General features: G+C 44.3%; 1 protein-coding gene across 1 annotated transcript; it reads right to left on the reverse strand.

Annotated features, from left to right (window-relative positions):
- Positions 1 to 9,825: 9,825 nt before the first annotated feature.
- SLC32A1 (solute carrier family 32 member 1) lies at positions 9,826 to 15,207 on the reverse strand. The gene is made up of 2 exons (XM_031954024.1): positions 14,387 to 15,207; positions 9,826 to 12,338 (listed from the first exon to the last, which is right to left on the reverse strand). Exons 1-2 carry the CDS (start codon positions 14,765 to 14,767, stop codon positions 11,151 to 11,153), a joined length of 1,569 nt encoding a protein of 522 aa, XP_031809884.1. The 5' UTR covers positions 14,768 to 15,207; the 3' UTR covers positions 9,826 to 11,150.
- Positions 15,208 to 16,098: the final 891 nt, after the last annotated feature.

The following is a 16,098-nucleotide window of genomic DNA, read 5'->3' on the forward strand; positions in this document are numbered from 1 at the left end:
GAAAACACGTTTTAGGGTCGAATTGATGGACTTTTTGCCCACTTTTCTGACCCGAACTCCACCACCACCATTAACTCGAATTTATATATAAATATATAATTAATGTGTAATATATAATAAATATATATTAATGCGCTTTAAGAATTAGGAAGTGAATTAGAAAGTACTTTTCATATCTTTATTTCATTTGACCGAGGCATGAGTCAACCTATCAACTATACATATTTAGCTGCTGTGGTCAAAACATCTTGTTAAAAGAGCTGAATTTTTCATATTTAGCCTCAGATGCTTTAATTTTGAGCAAGACACCCTGATTCAGGTTCTGTTATTTACTGATTCTTTACTTCAGTCAAACCACTTTCCCTCTCTGCACCTCAGTTGTCCCTAAAATGAGAGGGAGTAATTTTATCCAAGATCAGATAGCAAGTATTAGAATTCGAAGCTCTTGCCCCATGCACCATTATGTTTATGGAAGAAGAAGATTTTAACAAATAAGAGTGTCCGTTAATGGATGGCTTCCTTCAAAAAAGGATTTTTTTTTTAATCTGAACGTGTTTTCAGGTAGGGTTAAACCAGGTGACTTCCCAAGGTTTACTTTTGAAAGGATCAAACACCATTCAGAAATGTATCCTGTTCTGGTTTTTAGCAGATAGCTCTATCATATGTTAAAAGCTAATCTCCCATCAATACTATAGTTACTTTGTGACAGTTTTGCATTTGTCATCAAGAAATCATATAGTTTATAACTGGTAGACATAGCTGAAATTTTGGGGAAATTGAGGTTGTCACCTGCCACCTTCCATTTAGTTCACTGAACTGTATCACTCCATCAGCATGTCATTTTATCACTATTTATTTTGCTTGCAAGTGAATTGCATTGAATTGAATCCATACAGTTTTGTTCCTCCAAAGTTGCTTGTCTTTCATCTCTGTAAACTTCTTTTGAGTAGGGATTTCTTTTTCTTTTTTTTTTTAATAGATGACCAAACCATTATTTTGCTGTACAAAAAGAATCAGACTCTGAAATACTGTACAATTAGCTTGTGAAGGAAATCCAAAATGCAGGTGGGCATAAATATAGGGATTGGGAATTCAATGTAATGGTTTTTAGTCATCTCCCAGAGTTCTTTTGCTGGGCGTAGCTGGTTCAGTTCATTACTGCTCCATTAGAAATGATTTGGTTGATCTCATTGCTGAGGATGGCCTGGTCCATCAGAACTGGTCATCATATAGTATTGTTGTTGAAGTATATAATGATCTCCTGGTCCTGCTCGTTTCATTCAGCATCAGTTCGTGTAAGTCTTGAGTAGGGATTTCATTTAGTGTTTGTATCCTCAGCCCTTAATAATGCTTGATATAGAACAAGAGCTTAATTGATTATAATCATGTTATTATGAATTTTAAAGAGATTATTTGATCTATTTCTTTTTTAAAAATATGATTTGCATGTTGCAATCATGAATTCCATCTCATTACCCCACAGTGACACCTATGAGATCTATTTACTTCATATTTAAAAATTCAATACAAAGTAAATAGGTTTCCAGATTACTTTAGCCGGAACTGAAACTCTGCTCTGTCTTGTACTGTTTTGAGTGTGTGAAGATAGTATTGAGACTTCTCTTCCTTGTGAGTTATTCCATATCTCCCCCACTAAGTGGCTTCTTTTGTCTCATGTATTTTCCTTTATATTATCTTTTTTTTTTTCTTCAGTTTTATTTGGGCTCTTTTTTCGCTCCCAATAACTCCACTTAAACTGAGCCTATGTGCTCAAAGGAGAAATACTCTTAAAAAAACTTTACATTCTGTGTGAGATGTATGCTATTCCTTGTTTTGGATATAATGTGAGTATTTATCCCCATTTTATAAAGAAGGAAATGCAAAAAGAAAAGCAGGTACACTTTTTAGTAATTCTTTTTTACAGACAATATTGTTTTCCAGGAATTGAAATTGATTTTGTAAAATGTCAATTCTCCTTTGTTAAAGAGAAGGTTAAACTTATACTTAAGCAATGTACACAGATAATCAAATTTTCAAACACGGGGATACATTTTTCAAACCTTGCTTAGTATGTACAATTTAAATAATGGAAATTACGTAGTCTTCCCTCTTATTTTACAATTGGGGTAGGGTTCTTTTCCAGGTTCTACTCTTTTCAAATCTAAATCAATCCCATTTCTCACACACACATTATAGTTTCACTATGAGTCAAAAGACTAAGACATTTTAACAATACAGAGTCTGCTGAATATTCTTTTAGGATGAGCCAACACTTTCAAAAACAGCCATGTTAAATTGGCAGCTTTGACTCAAGATTCATTTTCTCACCAGTTTCTTAGGGAGAAGGAAATCTTAGAATCGGATAAGAGGAAGCCCATTGTCAGCTTTCATCTGTCTTCCTCCCCAGTAGTTCTGGACCTTCAGCAGCAACCATGGCTCATAGTCTTGGCTGAAAAAGATCTGGATGTCATCTCAATGATCTTTCTTTGAAGTTGAGTGAGAGTGAGAGGAAGCTTCCATCCTCAGGTTGCCACACTGAACGAGCAGGTTAGATGTGAGTTAGGGACTTAGAATCACTTCCTCCACTTAGAGCTACTGTTGAGCAGAAAGATTTCAAAAAGCCTTCTTCTCAAATATCTAAATACAAAAGCAACTAGTAGTTGTAAAATGCTTTTTCCTTACAATATCCTAGTAGAGAAGGTAGTTTTGGGGTCATTGACCCCATTTTGCTGCTGTAGAGAGGGACTCAGGTTAAATGGGGCACAGTAGATAGCAGATTAGGATTGGAGACTGACTGGGAGTCCTGCCTTTAATTTCACTCTCAGTATCTTAGCCTACAAAATGGAAATGATTATAGCACTTACCTCACAGAAGCTAGGTGTTGAAGAGGTATCTGTCCTGAAGTGATTCATTTTCCTGAGTTTAATTCTGGCCTCAGCCTAACTGTGTGACCCTGGGCAAGTCACTTCATCCTGTTTCACCTTAATTTCCTTATTTGTAAAATGAGCTGGAGATAAAAATGGCAAACCACTTCAGTATCTTTGCCAAGAAAACCTTAACTAGGATCACCACTCACAGAGATGTTGAAAGAATCAACTGAGATTATTGTTAATATCATTAATTAACACTATTAATACTATCAAATAAGATTATTATTAATACAAGCTCTTATTATTGTCCAAAGTCATATTGATAATGTGACTGAGAGCTATGACTTGAATCCAATCAACTCTTCCAATTTCTAGGGTGTCCCCTATACTTGTAATATATTCCCTTCTTTTCTTTGCCTAGTAGAATCCCTAGTTTCTTTAAAAGTCCAGCTTAAGTGCCATCCCTACTACATGATACCTTTCCTGATTCCTCAATCCTATGTATTTATATTGTATTTACTTGTATGCATAAATGTTGTTTCCTATCATAAAATGTAAGCTCCTTGAAAGTACTTCAATAATTTTTTGTATACCCAGCTCATATAGAATTTAACAAATGCTTGTGCATTGATTGGTATAAAATATAAAAGCTGATATTCTGTATAATATCAAGCCCAACAAAAGTCCTTTTAAAAATTAAATTCCTGGATCTTTGGAAGCACATCTATCTAAAGGCTATTGCTCCCTACCCCTCTCCAAATAGTACTTTACTGAGTCCTCTAATGTTGATTTTTGTTGAATCAAAGCAAAGCGGTGGATGAAGAGACTTCTGCAACTGTATAGACTCACATCCAGTGGCCCTGGGGATTAATCACTAAGGGCAACAATCGAGCCTTCTGGACACTTACCAAAGGCCATATTAGCATATTATAATGTCAGAGATGGAAGGGACTTTAAAGAAAAATCAATTTTGCAGAAGAGGGTATTGAGATCAAGAGAGAGGAAGGTACTAACTCAAGAGTCACACAGCAAATCAGACTAGATTAAAATTAAGGTTTCCAGACTCCTATCCCTATACATTCCACATAACAGGTACTTAATTTTTGTTTTTTAAATGAATGAAGGAATGAATGTAAGATAATGTTCTTGCCAATTGGACCTACTCTTTTAGGAAGGTGATGCTACATTTATCTGTGAGGTAATTAAGTAAAATGTAGTGATGGATTTTTATTAGATTTTTTTTTTAACTTTATAGCATACATCCTTACATATGCCATAGGCCTTTTTATCAGTCTTTGTTGAATTCAACTCAACATCTAAAGAGACAACCTACTTACAGCTGAAATAGAATTTCCTGTGAGAACTGGGTTCTGGCACCAACATGTAACAACTTGCTGGACACTAAACCTCAGTGCCCCAATTTCTCTGTGACTCTAATCTCTAATTGCCTGTCTTTAACTGGATGGCCAGTAAACATCTTAACTCCAGCATATCCAAAATCAAACTCATCGTCTTTCTGCTTAAATCCTATCTATTCTTGTAATCCAAGACTTGTAGTCTAGATATCATCCTCAACTTCTTACTGTCTCTTTAACCTTTGTATCCAATATGTTGTTATAGATTTCCTCTTTATGACATCTCTCTCCAGTATGCCCCCTTTTCTCCTAGGATACTGACATATCTCATACCTAGACTACTGCAATAGCCTGCCTCAGGTCTCCTCATTCCAATCCTTTCTCTATTTAGCCACCAAAGAAATTTTCCTATATCCAAGGTCCAACCTTTTTACTACGCCCCCTCTTCCCCTCTCCATGCTTAATAAACTACAGTGGCTCCCATTTGTCTCCAGGATCAAATACAAAATCCTTTGTTTGGCATTAAAAACCCTGTCTTTACACTTTTTATACTTCATTACTTGCTATATTCCATTCTGGCTGTTCCTCAGACAAAATACTCCATCTCTTGCCTCCTGGCATTTTCTCAGGTTATTCACCATGTTCTCCAAATTCTGCCTACTTCCTTCCCTGGCTTCTGATAGGTCCCAATTAAAATTACATATTCTACAGGAAGTCTTTCCCAACCCCTCAATTCTACTGCCTTAACTCTGTTATTTCTTATTTATTCTTTATATAATTTATTTGTACATATTTCTTTTGCTTTTCTTCCTCCTCAGCTTGTAAGCTCATTGAGGATCTTTTGCCTCTTTTTGTATCCCCTGTGTGTAGTCTAGTAATCTGGCACTATGTGGTAGCTTGATAAATGTTTATTGATGTTTCTCACCTGTAAAATGGAGATAACATTTGCTATCTATCCCAATGAAAGTGTTGTTATGGTGACATTTTGCTAAACCTTAAAGTACAAATTTTAAAGTAACAAATTTTTGTGTTACAAAAATGAGTTACTATTTATATTTTAATTTTCTATATCTCTGATTAAAACAATCCTTCTCCGATTCCAAAAGTGGTAATTTCTCAGCTTCTGTCCACATAAATTCTCTAAACAATCCATAAGTGAACAATCCTGTTTAATGTGTGAGGCAAATGCCCGAGTAAGAAAATGTTTTGCTTATAGAACCTGATTGGGAAGCTGGACATGTGGAGTTGAAACCAGCAGGGCTTCAGAATCCTAAGCCTACACTGGGGTAGGAGGTGGGGAAAGGGTAGAGATAGAAGAGGACAGGGAGAAAGAAGGGATAAAGAGAGATGATACTTCTAACTCCTAGCTGAATTTCATTCAGAACAAGGGTATCAGCTGTTTCCTCTCTAGTCCTAGAATCCCTACCCAAATGGGGAGTCAGCTTGGGAAGAAAAGTATCATGAGGTATAATGCAAAGATCTCTGGATTGGAAGGCAAGCTGCCCAGTTTCTAGTTTTGTCCTGTCACTGAGTCACTGTGTGTCTCTGGAAAAGTTATCAAATTTTTCTGACCTGCCATTTATTAATGGATTATATCAAATATTCTCCAAGGTCCTTTCCAGAGCTAAGTATTGCACTCAAATATCTAACAAACATTACTCCCAAAGTAAACAGAAATAAAAACTTGGTCTCTTAACTGAGGTTCTTCTCCCCACTTGCCTGGAAAACCAAGAAATAGATTGGCTTCTATCCCATAGTTCCTATGGGGAGTTAAAATGGACGGAGAGAGGAGAGTGGGTAGGAGGCCACCCAGATCTACATAACTCTTTCTCCCTCTGACTTCTACCTTAGGATCTCAGCTCTGATGGTGAGAGGTATAAAAAACAAACAAACAAAAAACAAAAAACTCAAGTTCTTAACAACACACCAGAATTTGCAAAACTGTGGTCGAGCCATGAGATGTATTGTGGGAGCTGGGTCAGAGAATGAGTACCTCACGTCCTTGCAGTGGCTGAAGAACATCACAGGCTCTAGTTTAGGGGAATGGGGAGCCTGGGAAGAAGGCATCTCTCTGCCAGTAGCTAAGTAGTATGGCTGGGCTGGGAAAGGCGCAAAGTCCTGGCTTCTACAAAATTCTAGCCTTCACAGTTTTTCCTCCTCAGAGAAAGAAAACAGGAGTACAAGATGGACAGACTTATTTTAACCTTATGTTCCCCTACCTAAAAATAGCTGTCCTTATCAGAAGGCCTAAATTGGTCAAAAGGAATGAAACAGAACCCCCTCCCTCAAAAAAAAAAAAAGTCTTCCAGAGAGCCAGAGAGTACTGTCCAGTCCTTTCTCCTGCCCATAGCTGACTTGTCCTGAGTCCTTCAGGAAGAGACCTCTAGGGTAGGAACAACTAGACTCCCAAATTGCTAAAGACATGGACCCAGCATAGGGTTGGAGGAAGAAGAGAGGGAGGGCTCTTCTTAAGGTGCTGTTATCCTTGTCCCCAATTCCCCAGACTGTCCCCAGAACTAGGACGTCTCTGAGTCATCTTTGTTCTACCCTGTGACTGACCTCTCCAGAATAGAGTCTCCTTCCATGCAGCCCAAGGCAACCCCCAGAATTGGGGGCTCTTTCCCAGTCTGAAATCAGGAGCTACCCGGTTTCCATCTATCTGGACTTTGCATTAAGAAAGGGGAAATGGCATCCTAGCAGTCTTTGGGTTAGGTCCCCCTCCACCACCACTCCTTTCCCCCCAACTATGGTTGGTTTCTGCCCACCCCGCCTTTATCACTGCATTGCAGAATGTCTTGGGATTCTCAGAGAAGGCCTCACCTCAGACTGTGCTGAGATTTGGACATCCCAAAGACCCAATCAGACAGCCCGATATGCCGGTGCGGAGGTGGAGATGGGGGATGGAAGGAGGAAAGACGGGAGTATACCAGCACAGACAGACACACACACACAGCAACCAGGACATTGTCTTCTGCAGTTAGTTACCCTAACTCGGAACACAGGGTGAGGGCAGTCCATCTTTCATTGACCCCTCTTCCTCCAGAAGGAATTCTCCTCCCTTCCCCAGCCCCATTCCGGCCACTGACCTTGAAGGAAAACTGGAGCGTGCACCGGCTGCAGACCAGCTCTACTAACAGACCGTGTGTTTTTGAGAAGGCAGCCAGTCGCTGTTTAAAGGGAGCTATTTGTGCCTGAATCGATCATCTTTATTATTCCTATAGATTGCTAGATCTAAAACTCAAACCCAGGAACTAGAGTCAAGTCTCTGTCCTTCAGAAATACTTAGTGGAGGGGGCAGGGAGAAAAAGCGGGGGAGAGAGAGACAGAGAAAAAGAAAAACAGACAAACAGACAGACAGAAGAACATAGAAGGGCATAAAGGACAGACAGGCAGAGAGACAGATTTGGGAAACAAGATGGGAGAGAGAATGAGAAATGAGAAAGAGATGGAGGAGGAAAAAAGCAGTTGCCTACCGAATAAATTTAAAATGCCTGATTCTTCATCTTCCACAGTCGAGATTCAACTTATATGTACTACTCTAGTTCCTTCATATTCTTCTCTTTGAACAATACATATACAATAAAATGTACATTTTGTACAACCAAACTGAACTATTTATCTCCTATTCCTGACCTGTCCTCTCCCTTCTTTCTTTCTCTTTATTTCCTAAACTGCCTGAAGTGGACCCTTTCTTCCCTTCTATTGAAGCTTCTCTACCGCTCAGAGACCACTTCTTCCTAGAATCTTTCTAGGACCTCATTCTACCCCTAGATAAAAAAGAGACTGCTCCCAAAATGTTTGTATTACTCAACCCTGATTTTTCCTTTTCCCTTACCCTAACTCTCCTTCGTTAATTGGGGCGGGGAGAAGAGGAAGTGAGGGGGAAAGAGGAAGAGAGGGAGGGAAGGACAGAGGGAGAGAGAGACAGAGACACGGAGACAACGAGAGAAAGAAAGACAGAGAGAGGGAGACAGAGTCGGAGAGGAGAGAGACAGACACACACACACACGGGAAGGGGGAGTAGGGGAGAGGGGAAATGGTTTTCCAGTCTCTGAGATTGGAAGCTCCTTGAAAGCAGAAGTTAAGGACTGTCTGACTCCACAGCCACTAGTAATAGCTGCTTAAGCTCAACAAGAGAAAGAGATAGGAACAGAAATAGAAGCGTACTGTTAGGGGTGCGAGGGGATTCTCTCATTTCTTTAGAATCTTCTTTGAGTACGAAAGACTAAGAAATCGTTTCAAACCAACCTCTCAGATGAGGCACCAAAGCAGTTAAGCAGTCGGGGCGAACTGTCAGGCCAGCGACAGGGAGGAATTCACCGAAGCAATTCAGAAAACGCCTCCCCAGGGGCGGACTTTTTGTCCCTTACCCAGAGAGCGGTAGCGAGCTCTCCGAGCCGCCCTAGCGCCCACCCTTCTTGCACTCCGTTTCTCATTTTTCTCATCACAGTACGCCTTAAAAAAAAAAATCTAAAAAGGTCTAAAGAGTCCCTGAGAGCAAAGGGCAGTGAAATCGAGATTTCCCTCACAGTTTTGAGAAGGCGGAGCTTAGAGCTAGTGAGCTGGGACCGAGGGAAGAGACAATTAAAAGAGTAGGGTTTCTGAAACTGTCTACGCAAGAAAAGTGGATTGGTTATCTAGCTAAACCCGGCAAACCGCTCCCTATCTCCATCCACAGTCTGCAACTAAAAAATAAAAAAAGTGAGGAGGGGGGGTTCCTAATCAGAAACATGTAGGTTGGTTTTCTATATGGACCAAATTTTCTTCTCTTCTTTTTGACCAAATAGGCTCGGTGCGGGGGTGGGGGAGCGGGATAAGAGGAGCTCATTATTTCCATTCCGGCCTGGACCTCACAATTTTCAGCCATCTCTCTAAAGTTCAAGGAGGACTTTCAGTGTGGACATATATAATAAGAGCGGGTGGCTGACTGCGTCATAGATCGTATTTAAGCTAGAAAAGAACTGAGAGATCAACCATTCTTCTACTCCTTTCAGTTTATAGATAAGGAACAGACTGAGGAAAATGATTTGGATCACTCAACCAGTAAGCGGAAGCCCGGATTCAAACCCACAGCTTTTCTCTGATTTCCATATAACGTAATTCTTTCAACTACATCATATAGCTCCAGGAATGGGTGAGTGGAATTAAACAGAAAAGGCAAGAAAAGGCAAATCATGGAGACTGCACTTTCAAATTCCGGAGAGTTTCTGCAAAGGCTACGTGAGTCCTTAATCATTCAGTCAACAAACATTTAAGTGTGCAGAGTAATGTGCCTAAGTGCTTGGGGGAAGGAAAAGTTTAGGAAAGACAATCCTTTTCTTCTTGGAAGACAATGTTCTTTCTGCCCACCTTTCTCCATTTCTTTCTATTGAGGAGCCAGTCATCTCCCTATTGATCTTTTAGTCATAACCTAAATGTTTCGTTAGTTGACTTTTAAGCATGGTGTCCTACGCTAAGTTGGTGTTTAATAAATGTTTCTTGAATGAACGACGAATGAACTAATTTTTAATTGAAGTGAATCCCACCTTACTTTTTTCTAGTTGCAGAATCAGGCAATGATGAAGAAATCAGGTTCTGGGATCAAAAACAAAAATCTCAAGTCACGAAATCATTGTTTCCTCTTTATTTGTGGATATAGCTATGAACCACATCTTATGATAAAGATAGATTTTTTTTTCTGATATACATTTTCATCTCATTTACCACAATTACACCACACACACACATTTGAACAGCTCCACAATCTGATAGGTTGCACAGAATGGGGTGGGTTTTGTTTCCTGAAATCCAACAAGTCACAGTTTATGTTCACCTCCCTCCCCCCAAAAGAAAAAAGAAAAGAAACAAATTCCAGTTTGTGTTTTCAGCTGAAGGCAAAATGTCCTCAGAAATGGGAAGCTTGCTGGGGATGGGGAAAATGGAAGATTCTGGGCATATTTGTCGATTGGGAATTCCCTCTCATCCTCCATCCCCAGTCAAAGTCCAAAATCCTTGGCCAGTTTCTCCCTCCCTGGGCGCCCCTACAATAATGCGCTGCGTGTCCTAGAACAGCCTACAATGTGCAAAATGCGCTTGGGAGATGAACCCACCTATACTGCTCTGGGATCGGGCCGAGTTGTGGGGAGAAGGGGACTCAGATTGGCTAGTTTGGGCCTTGTCCATTGCATAAAGAGTCCCCGTGATGCAGTGCTGGACCCAATCCCAGGAAGGGGGTTTTAGACGAAATTCCATTGAACATTGACACGGATTTCCCTGCCCTCCCAAGCCTCGCCCCACCCAACTCCCAGCTTTATTTTTAAATAAATAAACGAATCCAAATTGAAAAAAAATAAAGACTTTGACTTAGAATTTTTCTATTTCCCTCTTGAATAACTAAAAGCAAGAAAATAGAGATTTAAATTTAAAGCTTGGATTGAAAAACTAAACCAAAAGCAGAGGTAGGGGAAGGGAGAGGGAGAGAGGGAGAAATGGAAGGGATAAGAGCCAGTGGTGACATAGCCCAAAGGCGTAGACGTGTTGAGATAAGCAACGTAGATTGTGCCTACCCAAATGGACCGGACTGCATGGGAAGGACCACAACGATGCAAACAGCGGAACTGGACTGAAGGAGAACTGGCCAGGGTAAGATGGGGCGGACTCGATCGAGTGCGGGGTCTGCACAGGGTGCGGTGGTCTTTGGACCACTCCCCCTAGCCACCCAATCCCAGGACTGGAAGGGCTTGAGTAAGGAAGGATGCAAAGATGGAGCCTAGGGGACCTGGAAGAATGGGATTGGATGGGTTGGATAGAATGGAACTAGGCAGAGAGCAGTGAAGGAACCCGTGGAACCAGAGAGAAAAGGAGCAATGCAGGTGTCCATGGGAGAGGGGAAGTTGCCAAGAGGACGCCAGCCAGCCCACCAGCTTTTTTGCCGCTGTCCCGGGATTTAATCTTCTGAATTGGTTCGGTAAGCCTCGATGAGCCCCTCCAGGGAGTGCACGAAACCGGACACGCTGCAGATGCCACCAATGAGGAAAATGGCCGCGTCGAAGAAGACGTGGTGCCAGAGTAACTTCCGCCAGAGCAGCTTGAGATGGAAGAGACTGGGCAGCAGGAAGCAGAGGCCCGCGCCGGTCAAGCTCCCGGTGAGGCCCATGAGCAGCGCGAAATGCGGCACGTAAATGGCCATGAGCAGCGTGAACACCACGAGCGCGCAGCGCAGCGTCAGCCCCCAGGGTTTCAGCCGCCCGTCGCCCCCGTAGCAGTTGGGGAGGAAGGTGCGGCTCCCTTCCTGGAAGAGCGACTTCTCCAGGACTTCCACAGCGGCAAAGAAGGGCAGCGGGTAGGAGAGCAGCGCCTTGGCCACCAGGAAGATGTTGACCACAGCACGGATGGTAGATGGCAGGTTGTCGGTGATTACCTCTTTAGTCTCGTCCGCCCAGGTCAGGTAGGCCACGAGCGCAAAGAGGCCCTTGAGCACGCAGGCCGCGATGTGCGTCCAGTTCATCATGCAGTGGAACTCCTTAGGCTTCTGCATGTTGCCTTCCAAGGACGGGAGGAAGATCTGTGACGTGTAGCTAAAGACGATGATCCCTATAGAGATGGGGAACTTCTTCACATCTATGTAAAACTTGACCTTCTCCCAAGCCCAATCCCGAGCCCTGGACAGGCAGTAGGCTATGACTAGGATGTTGATAACGAAGTGGGCCAAGGTGCAGAGCAAGCTGAATTTGGAGACGGCTTTCAGATTTTTCAAAAAGGCGCAGGGTAATAGCGCCGCAGTGGCGATGATAGACCAGGACTTCTGGGAGACCGGCAAGCTGGGAAAACTGTTGTACATCAGATTGCCACTGACCACTACATAGAGGATGCACGTCATGACCAACTCGATAATCTGAGCCACATTGACTATCCTCCCTCCCAGTTTGGGGAACCTGGGAGAGCAGCAGGCGTTGGCAATGTCCACATAGGAGTCCCTCACCCGAACTATCTCCCCGTCTTCATTTTCCTCGTAGAGGCACGCGATGAGGATTTTGCCGGTGTAGCAGCAAACCACGGCGGCGAAAATAATTAAAAACAGTCCTAAATATCCTCCGTGTAGAATCGCATAGGGTAGGCCCAGGACAAACATTCCCTACAAGAGACAAAACGGAAACGAAATGTCTCGGTGGGCCTGAGCTTAGTTTTGGCTGGGGAAGGGAGGGAAGGGTGAAGTGGAAGGAGAAAAGAAGGGTGTGGTGTGTGTGTGTGTGTGTGTGTGTGTGTGTGTGTGTGTGTGTGTGTTACAGCAACCATCATCAAAGCTGAACGTCCCAGCTCCCTTCTCCCCAGAAGAGTTCTAGCTTCGGGACTTCGGAAATTGCGGGATTTGGAAAAGGAAGGAAACGAAATTGAGAAGAACTAAGGTCCTCGAGTTTTGCCCTTCTCATAATGAGTCCCCTAGTCCATCCTCACCCCCTAACTACTAGCCTTGTTCTTAATCCCGAATTCAAAGCCTTTCCTCTTTTCCCTCTAGGGGAGGAAGTGCTAAAGTGAGACGCAGGGGAAACCGCCTCGGGTTTGGAGCTGCGCGACCTCTTGGCGGGAAGTGGGCAACCTAACCTGTCAGAGAGAGGCTGGGTGAAGACTCAATCTCCAGATGCCCGCCAACCTCAGTGCACCGTGCGAACTGCATACTGGCTAATCTACAGCGAGGTCTCTCTGTAGTGGGAGGTCCTCGGTAAAGCGATGTGCGCCAAAGGTACTAGGTTGCCGGAACCGCGACCTACGTGCTTCTCTTGGGTCCACTGGCCTTGAATACAGGCTTCATCAGGGACTCAAGTTCTGTTCTCATCTGGTGACTGAAAAAATCTTCAGTAGGACATTCACTAAAAGCCCTGACAGCATCCTTCCCGTCTTCTGTCCTGGCAAAATTAGTCCCTGTTACCAGAGCTATAGGGGGAAGAAGGAGAGAACACAATGCCAGAACACAACCTGCAGCGTATGGGTCAGGCGGTTGGAAAGCTCTCTGCTCCGCCCCCTCTCTAAGCCCCCGCCTCTCTTCTTTAGGCCCCCAGACCGCCCCTAAAGGCCCGACTCAGAATTCACATTCTAGAACCTTAGAAGGGACTTTGCCCTACCCGGCTCTGTAAAGATATTTAAATTTTATTTTATTTTATTTTATTTTATTTTGCCACTCTTCTCCGCTTATTTTTGCGTCCGAGCCGGGATTTACAGTGAAAGAAAAGAGGAATCGAAGCTGGTATGAGATTGCGGTGTGCGGAATCTGTGCTTGATCAGAACTGTCTGTGACACACTCACTTGCACACACACACACACACACACACGCATATCTGTATGTCCATCTTGGGATATCGGTCCACAGAGGTTTTGTATGTAGCCCTGGATCCATGTCTGACAATGTATGTTAATATCCGTTTGTGATTTTATTTGTCACTTGGATGCTGCCTGGGTCTCTATTGCTTTCTGAGCTTTGCGTGGGAGAAGTGCAGACAGCCAGGGGGTGGGGAGTAGAATGCGGACTGGGGAGACTGAAAAGAGTTCCTAGATCAGATATTTCTTTTGCAGTTTTGCCCTGAAAGTGAATCCATTCCAGAACCATTGACAGAAATCCCATGATTTCTCATCCTTGCTTTTTTTCTCTCTCTCCTTTCTGTTTCTCTTAGCTTCCCTCCATCTCATTTTCTCTCCTTTCCCCTCTCACTATCTTTTCCTAGGTTCAGTTTCTGAGTCTTGCTTATTATGTCTCTGGATCTGCCTATTTCTTTTTCATTCTGTCTGTTTCTATGTTCCTGGTAGACTGTGTCTGTTTCCGGGGTCCTCCGTGTCTTGTCTTTGTCCTCTTTCTGGATCTCTCTACATCTCTGTCTCTGTCTCTGCAATATCTGCCTCTTTCTTCAGCTTGTGGGTCCTCTGCCATTATGTCTCTGTCCTTGTTCGTGTATGTGTCAAAACCTCAGGATGTTCTGCCTCATTTTCCTTGCCCTCTCACCGTTCCTTTATGTATTTTACCTCTCTTTCTCACCGTCTCTGTTTCTCTATCTATGTCCGTGTCCTCCCGTCTCTGTTTCTGTTTCCCCCCTCTGCCCCGGGATCTCTGTGTATGCCCCTCCACCCAGGTAGTGCTTCGCTGCCTCAGCCACAGCCGCAGTGTCCCTGGAGGGGAGGGAGGGTGGCGCTTACCTGGATGGCGTTGGTCACATTCCAGCCTGCTTCCCAGGCGGTGATCTTAGGCTTGTCCTGGCCACCCCCGAACTCAGAGCACATGCCCTGCTCCTTGGAACCCGAGGGTGGCAGGGGCCCGGATCCGTCCCTCTGGTAGTGGAAGTCACCCTCGACGGGCGGCTCAGCGCCCGCCTCACTGGGCTCCGACTTGAGGATGTCCATTTGCAGTCCCTGCCGATGTTCCATGTCCAGATCATCGCAATGGGCGAAGCCCACAGCCTCCTCGTCAGTGGCCGCCTGGAAGCCCATCCTGGCGAACATGCCGCTCACCTTAGCCTGGGACTTGTTGGACACAGAGGTGGCCACGTTGGACAGTTTGCTGCGAATCAAGGTGGCCATGGCTGCAACTTGGGCCCGACCCACTCTACGGACAGCTAAGGAGGCTGGAGGTCACCCGGGCAGCCTCCGGGCGCAGGCTATGCGCGGGCTCTAGCGATGTCTGGTGAAACCGCTATCTCCACTTTCCCCCCGCGTTCTTCCTTCTCCACTCACTGGCACCCTGGATCATGACCTCTCTCGGGGCTTGGAGATCAGGAGGTGGCGGGTCTGGGGGCCAGGCCCCGGTGGGCTGGCTGATAGAGACTGGAGGGAGGCGGCGCTGTCAGCAGCGGCGATGCTAGTGCACTGCGGAGAAGCCGAAGGGGCGCGGGAGGGGATGGGGGAGCACGAACAGCAGCGTCAGATCTCCAACGCAAGCCTGGCGCCGCGCACTCCGCGTCCGCGGCCCAATGCGATCATCTGTCAAACGGGAGGAGGAAAAAAAAACAACGGAGGCGGGAGGGGGAGAAAGGGGAGTAGGAGGGAGAAGGAGAGAAGAGGGGAGGGGAAGAGAAGGAAAGGGAATAAAAAAGAGAAGAGAGGAGAGAAAAAGGAGTCAAGAGGAGAGAAATCGGAAGAAGGAAAGAGGGAGATAAGAGAGAAGAGAAGACAGGAGGAAAAGAGAAAAGGAGATGGTAGAAGAGAAGGAGACGAAAGGTGGGGGAGAAGAGAGGAGGAGACTAGAGGAAAGAAGTGGGGGGAGGGGGAGCGGAGGGAAGAGAAAGTGCTGCATTTCTGGGGGAGGTTCTTTAGTGCCTCAGCCGATCCCTTAGCCCTTCCTACCATTGACAGACCCCAGAATGGTGATGGGTTTGAGTATTTTGGTTCCTTCCAAGTTTCTAATATTCATCCTCTTCTGATTGATTAGGTCCTAAACCAAGTGGAGAAGGAGCTTCAGAGTGGCCTTAAAGAAGTACGCCAGAATTGGGCCTGAAAGATTCAAGAAGAAAAGAAGCGTCCAGCGCTCTTCACTGTTCTCTCTTCTGTCTCTGGCTCTCTGTTTCTCGTCCCTTTCTGTCTCTCTCAGTCACAGACACAAACACACATACACAATTTGGGCATATATATAGGAAAGTGCATGGTTCCTTGCCATACAATCTCTGTCAGAAGACTAGGTTATTTATTTCAATGGGGAAAGGGACCTGGGGATGTCTCTAGGATTGAAGGATCACTATGTACGGGTGGTGGGTTTCTGTCAGTGAGGAAAATGGTCCAGGTCTCAGGCCTAGATACTACTCACCCCTTTGGACAGAGGTTTTATGGAGACCTATTTCCAGAAGCAGCAGTAAAGGGAGGAGATTGGAGACACACCCCTCCCTAATCCCCAACTCCCCAACCCCAAAGCAGCACAG

This window comes from Sarcophilus harrisii, chromosome 2, assembly GCF_902635505.1.
Source record: "Sarcophilus harrisii chromosome 2, mSarHar1.11, whole genome shotgun sequence".
NCBI classification, from domain to species: domain Eukaryota; kingdom Metazoa; phylum Chordata; class Mammalia; order Dasyuromorphia; family Dasyuridae; genus Sarcophilus; species Sarcophilus harrisii.

Excerpts from the sequence above, each read along its gene's own strand:
- SLC32A1 (XM_031954024.1), bottom strand. The coding sequence starts at position 14,767 with ATGGCCACCTTGATTCGCAGCAAACTGTCCAACGTGGCCACCTCTGTG. Across the intron at positions 12,339-14,386 it reads ATGTGACCAACGCCATCCAG|GGAATGTTTGTCCTGGGCCT; the intron begins GTAAGCGCCACC and ends TGTCTCTTGTAG.